The sequence below is a fragment of the Mustela erminea genome, chromosome 2, assembly GCF_009829155.1.
Source record: "Mustela erminea isolate mMusErm1 chromosome 2, mMusErm1.Pri, whole genome shotgun sequence".
Classification (NCBI taxonomy): Eukaryota; Metazoa; Chordata; class Mammalia; order Carnivora; family Mustelidae; genus Mustela; species Mustela erminea.
The window spans coordinates 159783371-159799442 of record NC_045615.1 but is presented as its reverse complement, the minus strand read 5'-3'; the positions used below and the strand labels follow the sequence as shown (position 1 = coordinate 159799442).

The following is a 16072-nucleotide window of genomic DNA, read 5'->3' as shown; positions in this document are numbered from 1 at the left end:
CGCTGAGCAGAGAGCCCGATCCCAGGACCCTGAGATCGTGACCTGAGCCGAAGGCAGAGGCTTTAACCCACTGAGCCACCCAGGCGCCCCTCGACTTAATTTTTAATTGTAGTTATTAACACCCTTTTCTCAATGAGTAATAAGCAATTTTTTCAAGAAGTTTTAAGCCGGACTGAAACCACAGTTTTCACTTTTATAGTTAAGATTTTATTTTTAAGTCATCTCTACACCTAATGTGGGGCTCGAACTCACAACCCTGAGATGACGAGTCCCGCACTCCTCGGGCTGAGCCGGCCGGCACGCTCCCCTCTTCTCGTTTCCTCAACAGCCCCAAGCAGAGGTGGGTGCTGCTCACGGAGGTCAAGGGAAAGCGGAGCTGAGCACGGGTAGCTCAGTCCCGACTTCCCTCTGGTAGTTCCCGCAGCACAGTCCTCTCTCTGCTCCGACCCCCAGGAACGACCTGGCGCAGGGCGTGCCAGAGAACGGCACGTCACCAGCGTTCGTGAAGCGTTTACACGCGAGAACCCATCGATGCTCACAAGAACCTGGCCCGGCGGGTATTGCTACCCACCTCCCGTCTCCTGGATGAGGACACTCGGCTACAGTCGTCCGCGCGGTCCCACAGCAGAGCCGCTCACGCTGGAGCCCCGCCCGCCACACGGCACAGCTGGGGAACCAAGTCTCCGTGCTCCCCCCAACACAAATGGGTCTCACGAACCTGAAAACTCTGTGATCTCTCGAGAGATCTCTTGAGAGAACAAGGCTCTTTCTGTGAGCTGACAGAGTCAGGAAGAGGCGGTATTCTGAGATGAGAAGGGGCAGTTTGGGCAGGGACGTCTCAGAAGAGAAGCAGGAACAAGAGCGGTCCAGACCCCACTTAGGTCCTAATCCCCCCCGCTGCGGTCCAGGGAAGGGAGACGGGCCCAGAGGCGGCGCGCTGCTCCGGCTGGGCTGACTGCAGGGCAGCAGGTGGCAAAGCTGGGCCCAGGGGACAGCAGGCTGCCGCCCGCACAGGTACACAGGTGGACAGACAGGGAGATCCTGCCCCAGACAACTCTGAACGGCGGCAGGTTCAAGGACACTAGCAGGGACGGCCTCGGCTTTGCGGCCTCCGATGTCCTCCCCAGGCTTTCCCGCAGCCGGCTACTGGGCTCCCCCGGCTCCGGCTTCTGTCTCTCACGGCGCAGTGTATTCGGGTGACGCGGCCCCTTCCCAGCCTTGGCTTTAGAGGTCATTGTCTGCTTTGAAAATGCAAGAGGGGCTTGGAGGACAAAGAGAGACACGGGATGCTGGAAGGGAGGGACGGCTCCATCGCGCACCCGCAGAAACCCTCCGCTTTGAGAATCACACTCACCCCCCTCAGCGCACCCAAAATTCCCGCGGGAGAAACATCTAAGGGCGTCCAGAGTGAGCGCTCGGAAGAGGACGTTCCGGGAGCCACTCGAGCAGCCGCAGCTTTTGCTTTTCCTGAACTGCGGCATCTTTCCCGGGGTCCCCTCACGGCACCCCGCGCCCCTTCAGTGCGGTCCCGGGCTCACCGGCAAGTGCCCGGCAAGTGCCCGGGAAGCCGGAGGGTCCTCGGAGGGGAAGTGCGAGCCCTTTTCTCAGCAGTGGTTCTCCGGAAACGGGAAACCCAGTCGATTCCGCCTTCCTCTCTGCTCAAAGCCGGCTCTCGTGCTCCGACGGTCTTCGCTTGCACCGAGATGGACACCCGGAGCGTAAGCGAGTGGATTTCTGGGACGAAACACTTCCAGTGTTCCCAGTAACCAAAGGGACGGCAAGCGGTTTGAAAAGTCTACTTCTGTCTACTTTTTTTTTTATATAGGGAAAAGAGTAAAAGTTTGGATGTGTATTTATAATATATACTCCCCCATTTTATTATCAAAAAGGAAACCTCAGTCCCCTAATACTTTATTTTTGCTTTTGTTTCCCTTGCCTGAGGAGACCGATCTACAGAATGTTGCTACGGCCAGTGGGAGAGAAACCGCCTGTGGTCTCTTCAAGGAGCTTATGGTTTCGGGTTTCACATTTAGGCCTTTAATCCATTTTGAGTTATTTCTGTGTGTGCTGTGAGAGAGCGGTCTGGTTTCATTCTCTTGCCTGTGGCCGTCCAGTTTCCCCAATACCATTCGTTAGAGACTCTTCCCATCACATATTCCTGCCTCCTTGGTCATAAAGTAACTGACCACGTAAGTCTGAGTTTTTCTGGGATCTCTATCCTGTCCCGCTGATCGATGTGTCTTTTCTTCATGCCAGTGTGTTGGTTACTACAGCTCTGTAGTGTATCTTGAAATCTGGGACTGTGATACCTCCAGCTTTGTTTTTTCTTTCTAGACATGTCTCCTCAGGCAAGGGAAATAAATAGAACGGGGACTACATCAAACTAAAAAGCTTTTGCAAAGCAAAGGAAACCACCAATAGAACTAAAAGTCAATGTACTGGGTGGCAGAAGATATTTGCTAGTGAAGTGGCGGATAAGGGGTTAATAACCAAACTATATACAGAACTCGCACAACTCAACACCAAAAAAATCCAATTGAAAAATGGGCAGAGGATCTGAACAGACATTTTTCCAAGGAAGACATCCAGATGGCCAACAGACACATGAAAAGATGCTCCACATCACTCGGCATCAGGGAAATGCAAACCAAAACCACAGTGAGATACACCTCATGCCTTTTCAAATGGCTAGTATCACAAAGTCAGGAAATAACGTGTTTGTGGCGACGTGGAGAAAAGGGAACCTCCACATGCTATTGGTGGAAATGTAAGCTGGGGCAGCCACTCTGGAAAAGTGTGGAGGTTCCTACAAAATTAGAAATACTGTATAATCTAACAATTTTTCTACTGGGTATTTACCCAAAGAAAACAAAACTATTCGTTTGAGAAGATCTATGCATCTTTTGTTTTTTTTTTTTTAAAGATTTTATTTATTTGACAGAGAAAGATCACAAGTAGACGGAGAGGCAGGCAGAGAGAGAGAGAGGGAAGCAGGCTCCCTGCTGAGCAGAGAGCCCCATGCGGGACTCGATCCCAGGACCCTGAGATCATGACCTGAGCCGAAGGCAGCGGCCTAACCCACTGAGCCACCCAGGCGCCTGCACCTTATGTTTTTTGAACTTTATTTACTACAGCCAGGATAGGGAACCACCTAAGCATCCATCAGTAAGTGCGTGGCCAGGGAAAACGTGGCATATGCCCACAGTGGAGTAGTACCCAGCTATGAAGAAAGAATGAGGTCTTGCTGTCTATGACAAGACGGATGGACCTAGAAGAGATTACGCTAAGCGAAATAAGGCAGAGAGAGAAAGACAAATGCCGTATGGTTTCACTTACGTGGGGAATCTAAAAAACAGAAGAGATAAATGGGGCACGTGGGTGGCTCGGGCGGTTAAGCGTCATGGTTTTGGCTCAGGTCATGATCCCAGCTCGTGGGATCGGGTTCCAAGTCGGGCTCCACCGGGTTCCATCTCACTCTCTGCTTGAGATTCTCTCTGCCTTTTCCTCTGCCCCTCCCTCTGCTCTAAGTGAATTTAAAAATCTAAAAAAAAAGCACATGAATTTACAAAGTAACAAAACCCAACCAGACTCTTAAATACAAAGAACAAACTGGTGGTTGGGGGACTGGGGCGAGGTGACGGGTGAAATAATTTATTTATATAAATAAAGGAAGACCGGGACGGGTCAGGCTTGTACCAGTGGTAAAATACATCAGTCATGGAGACGGAAAGTGCACCACAGGGGATGCAGTCAGTGATACTGCAGTAACGCTGCTGGTGACCACACTTCTCCTGGGGAGCACTGAGCACTCTACAGAACTAAGCGCTAAGTCGTACATCTGCAATCCATAGAATATCGGCTGTCAATTATACGCCAATGAAAAAATAAATGCAGTGAGAGCACAGTGAGATGCCCAAGCAAAACGAGGAAGCCTTAGGCCAGAAGAAATGGAAGCAAATGGGGAGCGGGAGATGCAGGGGTGAAGCTTAGTCTGCGGGTCAGAAGGCCTGGATGACATCTGCCACCACTCGGAGCCTCGGAAGGCGGGGAGGCGACCCAGCTCTGCCAGGCCTTGCAGAAGCCCAGCCGGACCGCCCAGCAACCCGGCCTCCTGGTGGGCTCGCAGGAGGGATTTGAATAAAAACTGGAAACAGAGACAGCAGAGGAGGAAACAGTCTTTTCCAAGGAACTGCAGCCCTAACCTGTGCCGACACACCTCACAGCGTCTCCTCACCTGAAATCCCCACCGAGGTGTCGTGTGGGCCAGGACGGACAAGGCTATCAGAGGCGGCGAATCTGCCCCCACCCCCCACCGCCATCACCACTCCGCCGCCAACGTACTCAACCCTGCCAGCCCGCCCCACCACCCGGTCCTGACCCGGACGGGGCCTTTCTGGGCCGCGAATTCTACACCGACTTTGATACTCTCCCCTTCACGTCATGCCCCCCTTCATCTCCACCTAAAGTTACTCCCTCTCGTCCTCATGAGTGGCTGCCACTGAGCCACCGAGGGCAGAAGAGCCCTGGGGAGGGAGACCCCGCGGGCAGCCCCAGCGCAGAACGCTGCAGTGAGCGGCCCGGGCCGGGTTCCGTCCTCCGGGACGGGGCGGTCCGGAGCCGGGGCTCACGCCCCCCACAGTGCCCTGGGCAGGTGGTTTACACTCTCGGTGCCTTAACGTGCCGACCCGTAAAACGGAGGATAATGACACCGACGACGTGCGTCAGCTGAGGTCATGCCAGTGACGCGCGGATCACAGTGCCTGGCTATTACGCTGCTAACGTGTCCCCACCAGGTCCCTCTGTCACTGGTATCTTTTTTTTTTTTTTAAGATTATTTGAGAGCTCAAGTGAGCAAGCGAGCGTGTGTATGTGTGTGTGCTCACACACGCGCCCATGCAGGGGGAAGGACAGAGGGCGAGACCCTGAAGCGAACTTCCCACTGAGCACGGAGCCCACCGCGGAGCTCAGAGCTCAATCCCACAACCCGGAGATCATGACCTGAGCCGGAACCAAGGATCGGCATTGAACTAACTGAGCCACCAGGCGCCCTACTCCAGTAAGCATTTCCGTGATGCGCCAACACGCCACTCAAGCCACTGGGAGCAGGCTGCGGGGTGTGTTCATACCTGAAAGGCTTGCTGTCGGGGTCCGTGTCCTTGAAGCCCATCTCCTCCAGCTTGCAGCGCCGATACAGCTCGTAATGGCGGGTGTGAGTCTGCTCCCGCAGGTCCTCCATGTTCACGCGGATCAGCATCTCCCGCAGCTTCACGAAGTCACAGTGGTTTTCGTTCTCAACTGCAAGACACGGCAAGGTGGGAGTGGCTGTGAGCAGTGACGTCCCTGAAAATCTGAAGCGACACTCTCCAGAGGTTTACCACCTTGGCTCCTGAATCCCCTGGTCTCAAGGCCAGCTGCAGACCCCCTGCGGGGACCAGACGGCGAACGGCGCGGGCCGCAATACCGATGACCACGGTGAGCGCCGGGGCCTGCCCCGGGGGAGGGACCTTACAGATCCAGTCTTTACCCTTCAGGATAATTCTGCCCAGCAGGCGTCGTGACTCTCGTCTTGCAGATGCAGAAGCAAGGCTGAGCTAGGCACGCTGACCTGAGAGGTAGCAGGTCTACATTCAAACACCCCAACATCTGGCTGCAAAGCCAGGTCATTTCCACCCCTCCGTGGCCCCAGGAGGAATCCAAGGCAGTTTTTACATACCACTTCGTTAATTTTTATCAACACTAGGAAAAGTTTTATTGTAGAGGAAACGGGTAAGACTCATAAAAATTGTCATTTTCCTAGGGATCCCAAAGGTGTAATCTTGTCTCTCTCTTCAGATTTACGGCCTTTATTCAGAACAACAGGAAAGGAGGACCGACAGGGCTTAAACCAGTGAAGGAGCCTCCCGCAGTGATTCTACTTGACCTCTAGCACTGGGCATCTTCCTCCAAAAGGCACGAGGGCAGCTAACACAGTCCTTGCCCAACAAAGCGACCTATGGGAAGCTCTTTTAGGTCAGAGACTGTGGGCATGTCCCACAGTGCCAAGCACAGGTCAGACAGCCTCAAAGTTCTCCGATATGCAGTCAGGTAACGCTTTACTGGGAGACAAGGGAGACAAGTTTTCCAGAGATAATAGAGAAACAAGTACCCTCTCGTTTACAAGAAGCATTTAGTAGTTTTCTTACACTTGGCTGCTGAAAGAGGGAGAAAGGGGTGAAATTGCTGGGGTGGATCGCTCTCCTACCAGGGACATATGATGACGCAGCCACACAAGCCCACACTCTCGAGGGGCTGCCTCAGGGGCGCGAGGTCCCTTCTCCCCACTGGCCACCCACCTGGCCACCATGTCTTGCTTCCTCGCTTGACAACTGCCTCCTGCACAGCCCTGCCGCCCCCTCCCTCCCTCCTGCAGCCGAGCACCCCCCCAAACACGGCAGGGAGGGCAAGATGGGGACAGTCGCCACAGGGCTGAAACGGGAAGACTCCCCTCCTCGTAACATGCACCTACCCTGCACCACACCCCAGGGGTACTGCCTGGCCTTGGCCATCTTGTTGCCGATCTTCACCTCTTCCGTGCTGCCGACCACTGCGAACGGGAGATGGACCTGGGAAGGGACACAAGCCCAGAGATGAGTCACCTTCTCCAGCACCGGCCCCTGCCGCAGGCCTCACCCGTCCCCTGCCGCAGGGCCGGGGGCGGGGGGGGGGGGGTGCTCTGCAGGTCCGTGGCCTGGGCTGCGTGTCCCCACCCTTTCTACCACGGGATCCGGGATCGGGAACAGGTGACAGGAGCCAGCTTCGAGGGCAGCGGGAGGAGTCTCTGCCCCACACAGGAAGCTGCGGACACGGACCGCACCAGACCACAGCCGCGAACATTGTGGCCCTTGAGCACCCGAAATGGGGCTTGGGGGGTTAAGACACAAGTTTTATCTGACTTTTTATTAATTTACATTTAATTTAAAATGGAAAAAAAAAAAAATGGAAGATAAAATATTTTTCCATTAAATAAAATTCTATTGTTTGGGGATGGCACTTCTTTTCTTTTTTTTGCTTCAAACTCAAATCTTCTAAAAAAAGAACCTGTCTGCTTGATGTGGATGCAAACACAGATGAAAATTATCTTTTTGGGACTTATTTCATATTGAAAAACTTTGGAGTACGTTAGGAGCAACTTGAGTATTCATCCAAATTGGAATGTGCTGTAATTATAAAATATACATTGGATGTCAAAGACTTACTGTGAAAGTATCTCATTAATTTTTATATTGATAAGTTGAAATGATAATATTTTGAATATAGTCAGTTAGGCTTTTAAATTAATTCCACCTTTCCTTTTACTTTCTTTTTTATAATGCCACTTCTGCCACATTTTTTTTTAAAAGATTTTATTTATTTATTTGACAGACAGAGATCACAGGTAGGCAGAGAGGCAGGCAGAGAGAGAGGAGGAAGCAGGCTCCCTGCTGAGCAGAGAGCCCGACACGGGGCTCTATCCCAGGACCCCGGGATCATGACCTGAGCCGAAGGCAGAGGCTTTGACCCACTGAGCCACCCAGGCGCCCCTCTGCCACATTTCTAAAAAAGATTTTATTTATTTTGAGAGAGAGAGAGAGGGAGACGGCACATGAGCAGAGGGGAAGGGGAGGAAGGGACAGAATTCCAAGCAGACTCTACACTGAGCACAGAGCTGGACATGGGGCTCGATCTCATGACCCTGAGATCGTGACCTGAGCGGAATCCAAGAATCCAATGCTAAACAGACTGAGCCAGCCAGGCACCCCACCCCCCTTTTACCTTTTTAAATGTGATGACTGTAAAGTGTTAAATTACTTGTGTGACTCGTATTTCTACTGAACAGCACGGCTTTAGATGGCCACTGCACAAATTTCACGTCAGAAATACGTTTTAGCCCAAATTACTGGCCTAAGGCTTGCAGCCCAGACTCCTCTCAAGCAGAGGTGGCGTTCAAGACACCAGACTGCCCCCCGTTGACTCATGCAGTGGCTCTGCCTCTCCCGGGCGCTGGCAGGATGAGAGGTCGTCAGTAAACCCACCTCTTCCCTACGAGCATGCCAGAGCACGAACATCTGACACGGCTGTCCTGAGACCGATTATCGCGAGCTCCTTGAGCCGCTGCCCTTCTACTGCAGACAAGCTGAGAAAGACAAGCACGTTTCCAAGCCCAACCCTCTCCCACAGAGGGCACAACCCTGAGCCCGGCTGCCCAAGTGGGATTTCACTGATGCTTAAGATATTTCTACTTTCTGGTTCATCCCACGCTCTGTAGGGAGGAAGCACATCCTCTTTCTCAGACTGAGTCTGGAACTGTGACGTGCTCCCTGGAGCTGCGGAGCAGCAGGGCCCTTCTGACCGACATTTTGGGGTAACGACCCAAGAAAACTGCTTTCTCCGCTCACCCTGAGCGACAAAAGCAACCGCCAAAGAAATGTGTTTCTTACCCATCTTGTGAGATTTCATCACCCCAAATTGTTTGCAAAGGAGAACCTAAGTGTGGGGCTCGAACCCATGACCTCGAGATCCGGAGCGGTATGGTCTACGGACTGCGCCAGCGGGGCACACTGCAACGGGGAGCCTAAAAAGACAGTTTCTTGTGGAACAACAAGGTTCATCCGGGACCGTCATCTCCATTAGCTGGGTACAGACAGAAAGAGCCAAGATCCAAGGCTATTTTCTTTCCGAGAAATTTAACGCAAATCCAGGGGCACGACCATCCAAAATGATTTAAAAGGATGGGGAGGGGGACAGAGAACATGAGAGGACACTCGCCCTGACTCCTGCACTGACCTCCCAGGCCGCCGCCCTGCAGCAGAGGGGCTCGGGGCTAACGCGGCGCGAACTTCCCACGAACTTCCCACGACGATGGGTAACGCCAGCTCGTGGTTCAGCGGCTGCAGGGCCCGAGACGGCCCGGGCTGGAGCCTCCTCCCCACACGAGGCAGCGGGAACAGCTCCCACCCGCCGGACTAGCAGCTGCCGCGCGGCACCGGAGGCGGCGATCATTCCGCAGCTCTAGGTGCCCACGACCGCAGGGCTCCAGGTACGGAGACACCGACACGCTGCCCGCTTCTGTCCTGCTCAGGGGCGGCTCTGCCGCAGCTCTGCCAAGGGCACGGGCACGGATGCTGGTCCACCGGGACGGGAACGGGCTCCTGCGCCCTGTGCTTGCTACAACGCGGTCCCGAGGGCCAACCCCTCACTGCCCTTCCCCGGCTCGCTTCAGCTCCGTCTTCCCAATAGGGACAGTCACGCTCCCTTAGGACGACCTTCCTTTCACAGCCCCTCAGGCCATCTCCCCAGAAAGCATCTCCAGTTTCCAGGAGTTCCAGAGCCTTTACTATCCTGACCCCAGGAGCGTGGCCACCGCCGTGGGTCTTACAACTCAGAGGGCGACCAGACTGGAGCAGAGTGGGGCCGGGCTCCCTTCGCTTTCCTGAGCTCCGACATTTGAAATCCACACAGCAGCCCGGAGAGGGCAGGAGCTGCACTGGCTTCCAAAGTCCTGGTCCCCTCGGCAGTAACATAAGGAAGAAATTCCTCCCTGAACAGTAACAGCGGTATCCAGAAGAGTCTGTGAGCTGAACTGATGAAAAAAAGAGGGAGGTCTGTGGACTAACCCTGTTTTCCTAAATTATGACGGCAGACAACACAGATGCGAGGCCAGGGCTGAAGTCTCAGGGCTGCTCCTAGCTTTGCCCAAGTCATCCACCTCTCCAGGTGGACGGCAGAAGGTCTAGCATGGGCAAATATAAGAGAGAAGAAAGCAGAGTGTGGGTGCCTAGGGCTGGGATGCCTAGAGGGATGCTGGCTAAAAGGTACACAATTTCTTCTTTGGGGTGATGAAAATGTTCTAAACTGATGGTGGCGATGGTTATACCACTCTGAAAATACTAAAAGCCACTGAATTGCATGCTTTAAATGGGTAAATTGTACAGTATAACAATTACATCTCATTATAAGGCTGTTAATTTTTTTAAAAAGTGTCTTTAGTGCATTTAATGACCTCATTAGACACTTTTCATGACCAGATCTAAGGAAGTAGAACATAATTCAACCTACCACGATGTAAAGATCTAGACTGACTTCTGCTGCCACTAGCGTACTTTTGAATCATTTTTAAACCTATATCCAGGGAAAGGCGACTTACTTAATAGCTTCTAATTACATTTTACTGAATCTAACCTACAATTTTAAGAATTCCAAAAACCATCATTGGGCATTTACTATGTGCAAGAACACGACTCCTACAGAAGTTACACAGTCCTAAAAGAAAAAATAAATGTGTAGTAACCGTGGCCGCGAGATGAGCCACGGCTGTGGGCTCCAGAAGAGGCAGCGGGAGAGACTCGGCTCTCCGCGGGCAGCACGGAGGCTCACCACGAGACACCGTGTCGCAGACACACCTGAGACCTGCTGAAGCTTTCTCCAGTCGTTGCTCTCCCGAGCACCCTGCCTGTGAGGTGAAGAACTCACACCTCAACCGCCAGCTCAGCCGCGGACAGGAAAGGTAGGAGAATCAGGGAGGAGGGAAAGGCAGGAACCCGTCGCGGAACCGGAAGGAGGCGGGTGGACGTAGTTCTGCCAGCAATGCCAGAAACGAGCAGAGATCTGCGTGCTCTAAGCTGCTCTGCGTGAGGTGGCGCTGGGCGGGCAGGCCCTTCCCGTGGGATCCGCCGTAGGACCCCACCTGCCCGAGTGGGAAGGAAACTGGAGCTCGGCTTGCCTCGCTTCCCCCTCTGACGGACGGGGACCCGGGGAGCAGGTGGCTAAGGGCCCTGCCAGGGTGCCAGGCTGGGCCACACGGACGCATGAGATTCCCGGCCCCGGGTTCTAGTCACCCTACAGCACTGCCACCAAGAAAAGCTTCCGGGACATTACGGGGAGCCGTTCCGCAGCCGAGGACTTACGCTCATGGTCGCGTTGATCTCTGCCACCGTCTCCTCATCCGTGGGGAACTGGTATATCTGGACCCCGTTGCTGACGAGCTCACTCATGATCTTACTCTTGAATTTGTGCAGCTCGTTCTTGGCGATGGTGTCGGCTTTTGCAATGATCGGAATAATGTTCACCTGAGAAACAAACACACCCACTTTGCCACGACTCCCATGGAAGAAAAATACGACAAATGAATGAAACATAATAAACAACAAAAACTGTAAAGCTTCACTTAAAACAAACAGAGACGAGGCGGAGAATCAGACTTTCTGCCCAGATGCAACATGACGATAATACGGGATAATCTCGGAGCTCCATCTGGGGACACTCGTACTTCCTCCCATCCGGCACTGAGGGCGTACTTGGAATTTCCTCTTCTGTGCTACCTCGTGGGGTTTTTTTTTTTTTTCCTTTTTTTACAGAGTAGAGGAAGTGTTACTCTATGACAAATAGCGGTAACAAAGAAGCCTGTTCTTTGACTAACCAACCACTCCTTTTAGCCCTCTCCCAGCTACTTCCGGAGCTGGATTTTTTCATGCCCCTACAGTGGGACAGCCGAGCCTGTGTTAGAACAGCGGAGCAGCCCCCTCTCCCAGAGTAGCCTCCTCTCTTTTCTTCTAATGACTGCTAGAGGTGAAGAACCAACATGTTCACCAACAAAACCAGTTTCAACTACTTTTAAAATTTTCAAAATCACACCAACGAATTCTTTTGAAACACCGGCTTCTAGCACGTTACTTCTTCATGCCAGAACGAGACCTAGCGCCAAAGACAAGGCTCACTTTCCGAGCAGGGGCTCCACAGACCAGGAACAAGGCAGAGTTTGCCAACCGTGGCAGGAAGCCCAGCGTTGAGAGCCAGGGACGCCCTCAAGCACAAACCCCGAACCCCAATGTCGGTCATTCTTCCAACCTTCCCTAGCACTGTCCACAAGGCACATTTTTTTAAATTCCTTTTTTAGGAGTAACTGTCTTCCACTCCGTGGTAGGTACGGAGCTTTCAGTGAGACGCTACTGACATCCAGGACCTGGGGTCATGCTCCCTGCCCAACTCGGGGGGAAGGGGGTCAGACTCGGTGAGAAAGTCTTCCCAGCAAGAGAATGAGGGGGTGTTTCCCAAGGGTTTCTTGGTCACATCTGCCTTCCTTTGCTTCTTCCTTTATTCCAAGAGCCAAATGAGAATCCCTGATCCACCCCCATGAGAAGACATGTGGAGAGAAAAACCTCCTCTTCCCCTATTCCCCACGCACTCCGACCCTCCCGCGTGGGCTCACGCAGCAAGCCCCAGACTGCGGGACACACTAGCGGCGGGGAAACGTGTGGGTCGGACGCCAGCACTTCCCCGTTGTTCTCCCCGGCCGCCTCTGCGCGTGCTTAGCTCTCAGGGACCATCACACACACAGAATGGCCGAGTTTCACAGTTTCTTGATCAGAGTAGGTAGATGAATCCAGCAATCTAGATTTAAAATCGTCCTCAGTGGCGGGGCTTAAAAATCTTTTCTGAAATTATCACAGATTTGTGATTTATATAGTTAAGAGCCTGAACTTTTCACTCTGCTTCTATCAACAAACCTTTTTGCAAATACCATTTGCAGATGCTGTCCGGCAGGCCTGGCTCCACAGCAACAGCGGTCTCGGAAAGCGTCTAACCTGCTTTCTGGGTACTTTGTTGGTTTCCAGCTGGGTTTGCTTTGCCTTATTTTCTCTCCCTTTTTAACTCAACTCTACTAAGCAGGACCCTGTTGCTAATATCCTCCTGGCTGTGGGCTTGGTCCACAGCCCTCGGACCAGCCTCCTTCTCTGCCCATCGCCCAGCCCTGCCGCCAGGACAGGACAGCACAGGGAGCCTGCCTCACGGCCCAGATCCCTCCACCGTCCGTGGCTAACTGCAGCTGAAAGAAACGCGACGGAGAAGGGCTTCTCTCTGTTCTCAGAAGAACACGCCGGCTGCAGTGGTCCCTCGTGCCACCAGACTGTCTCAGCAAAGCTGTGTGTCTGCTCGTGCTGGAGGCCGAGGAGCCTGGCTCTGCGTCAGCCTCGGCCAGCGCTCTGGCATCGAGTTCAGACAGAGGCCCTGGGGACAGGCTGGTCTCCTGAGTGTTCTCCATCATGTTCCTCTGGAGAGAAAGCATCTTTCCAACAGTGTTTGTTTAGACAAAAAATAACACCCAACAAAACCCTCTGGAGCTGGTAAGACTCTCCATGGAACTCAAAAAGGAGGTTAGAAGAGAAAATGCCATGACTTCTTTCTGTGGTCATTCCCACTGTCATGTGGTTCTTTGGTCTCAGAACGTCCTGTCCTCCATTTACTTCAAAATGAAAAATCAAAGTAATTGTAAAACAGACCATTAACTTATCAAACTTGTCAGTACATTTCCTTCAAAATGTTGTAAAAGGGAGAGGTTATTAATGTGGAAAGCTCAGGTGACAAACGGAAACTACTTTTTAAAAACACATGGCAGGGGCGCCTGGGTGGCTCAGTGGGTTAAGCCTCTGCCTTTGGTTCAGGTCATGATCTCAGGGTTCTGGGATGGAGCCCCACATCAGGCTCTCTGCTCTGTGTGAAGTCTGCTTCTCCCTCTCTCTCTGCTGCTGCTCTGCCTGCTGTGTGCTCTGTCAAATAAATAATTAAAATCTTTAAAAAATAAGTAAAAAATAAAAACACAAGGGTGCAATTCAGTTTTAAATTGAAGGAGCTGGACTGTCCTTATCACCTAAGTTTTTTTAAAAAATTAACACCTTCCCCCCCCCCACTCAAAACTTCCTAATTATTAAAGCCAAACTTTTAAAGGTCTTTAAAAAAGAAATTTAGAAAGGGACACCTGGGTGGCTCCGTGGATTAGGCATCTGCCTTTGGCTCAGGTCATGATCCCAAGGACCAAGTCCTGCATAGGGCTCCCTGCTCGGCGGGGAGACTGCTTCTCCCTCTCCCTCTGCACCCCCTGTGCGGTGCTCACTTTCTAATAAATAAAAATCTTTAAAAAAAAAAAAAAAGAAAAAAAGAAATTTAGAGCTTTTAAGAAAATAAACAAATTGTGACTTCATATTTCAATGTCCCTAAATTTAACCCTTCCTATGACCTTTTAGGTGCTTCCACTATGTAACTCCCCGGCCCTCCTCAGAGCACCCACTGGAGCTAATTTAAGAACTAAAAATACCTGGTAAAGAACACCATGGGTTTTATTTGTTTTGTTTTGAAGTTTTTGGAGGTTTTGAAGCCTTTTTCTCACATCGCTAAACCCTACTGTTCTGTAAACCAGAAAAGACCATTACGGGGTCGGAGGAAGTGGGGACGGACAGGCGCGCAGGAGTTTCGGGGCAGGAAAGGACTCCGTGCGCGCTAACGAGGTACAGCTCTTTCTGGAGGGGTCCGGCCCGTCCGCCGGCAGCGGGGAGCCCCGGAGCCCACAGCTCTTCGCGGGCTGAGCGCCCACGTGGTAACAAGGTGCGGGTCGGCGGGCGTGTGGGTGCGGGGCAGGCGCGGGGCCATCTCTGGACCTTCCTCCAACCCCGCGGGGAACCTCAACTGCTGCGGGAAACGGCCCCGCAAACAAACTGCACCGAATGACATGCAAAGGGGAACCGAGACCAGGGCCTCCCGGCAGAGGGGATGTGACCGGGACCGGATGCGAACCGGGACCGGGATGGGGGATGTGACCGGGACCGGATGCGAACCGGACCGGGATGGGGGATGTGACCGGGACCGGATGCGAACCGGACGGGGATGGCGGATGTGACCGGGACCGGATGCGAACCGGACCGGGATGGGGGATGTGACCGGGACCGGATGCGAACCGGACCGGGATGGGGGATGTGACCGGGACCGGATGCGAACCGGACCGGGATGGGGGATGTGACCGGGACCGGATGCGAACCGGACGGGGATGGCGGATGTGACCGGGACCGGATGCGAACCGGACGGGATGGGGGATGTGACCGGGACCGGATGCGAACCGGACGGGATGGGGGATGTGACCGGGACCGGATGCGAACCGGGACCGGGATGGGGGATGTGACCGGGACCGGATGCGAACCGGACCGGGATGGCAGATGTGACCGGGACCGGATGCGAACCGGACGGGATGGGGGATGTGACCGGGACCGGATGCGAACCGGACGGGATGGGGGATGTGACCGGGACCGGATGCGAACCGGACGGGATGGGGGATGTGACCAGGACCGGATGCGAACCGGGACCGGGATGGGGGATGTGACCGGGACCGGATGCGAACCGGACGGGGATGGGGGATGTGACCGGGACCGGATGCGAACCGGACGGGATGGGGGATGTGACCGGGACCGGATGCGAACCGGGACCGGGATGGGGGATGTGACCGGGACCGGATGCGAACCGGGACCGGGATGGGGGATGTGACCGGGACCGGATGCGAACCGGACGGGATGGGGGATGTGACCGGGACCGGATGCGAACCGGACGGGGATGGCGGATGTGACCGGGACCGGATGCGAACCGGACGGGATGGGGGATGTGACCGGGACCGGATGCGAACCGGGACCGGGATGGGGGATGTGACCGGGACCGGATGCGAACCGGACGGGATGGGGGATGTGACCGGGACCGGATGCGAACCGGGACCGGGATGGGGGATGTGACCGGGACCGGATGCGAACCGGACCGGGATGGCAGATGTGACCGGGACCGGATGCGAACCGGACGGGATGGGGGATGTGACCGGGACCGGATGCGAACCGGACGGGATGGGGGATGTGACCGGGACCGGATGCGAACCGGGACCGGGATGGGGGATGTGACCGGGACCGGATGCGAACCGGACGGGGATGGGGGATGTGACCGGGACCGGATGCGAACCGGACGGGATGGGGGATGTGACCGGGACCGGATGCGAACCGGGACCGGGATGGGGGATGTGACCGGGACCGGATGCGAACCGGACCGGGATGGGGGATGTGACCGGGACCGGATGCGAACCGGACGGGGATGGGGGATGTGACCGGGACCGGATGCGAACCGGGACCGGGATGGGGGATGTGACCGGGACCGGATGCGAACCGGACGGGATGGGGGATGTGACCGGGACCGGATGCGAACCGGGACCGGGATGGGGGATGTGACCGGGACCGGATGCGAACCGGACCGGGAT

The 16072-nt window shown here is 54.2% G+C and overlaps 1 protein-coding gene across 6 annotated transcripts in view; it reads right to left on the bottom strand.

Annotated features, from left to right (window-relative positions):
- Positions 1 to 16072, bottom strand: part of SEPTIN11 (septin 11) — an 88310-nt gene that overhangs the window by 12819 nt on the left and 59419 nt on the right. For all 6 annotated transcript variants that reach the window (XR_004283507.1, XM_032334662.1, XM_032334661.1 and 3 more), the window contains exons 5-7: positions 10923 to 11084; positions 6506 to 6602; positions 5127 to 5295 (exon numbers count right to left, since the gene is read on the bottom strand). Coding sequence is in view for 5 of the 6 variants with exons in the window: in XM_032334662.1 (XP_032190553.1) it covers positions 5127 to 5295; positions 6506 to 6602; positions 10923 to 11084 (428 nt within the window). In the remaining variant the exon portion in view is untranslated. The remainder of the gene's footprint in view (positions 1 to 5126; positions 5296 to 6505; positions 6603 to 10922; positions 11085 to 16072) is intronic.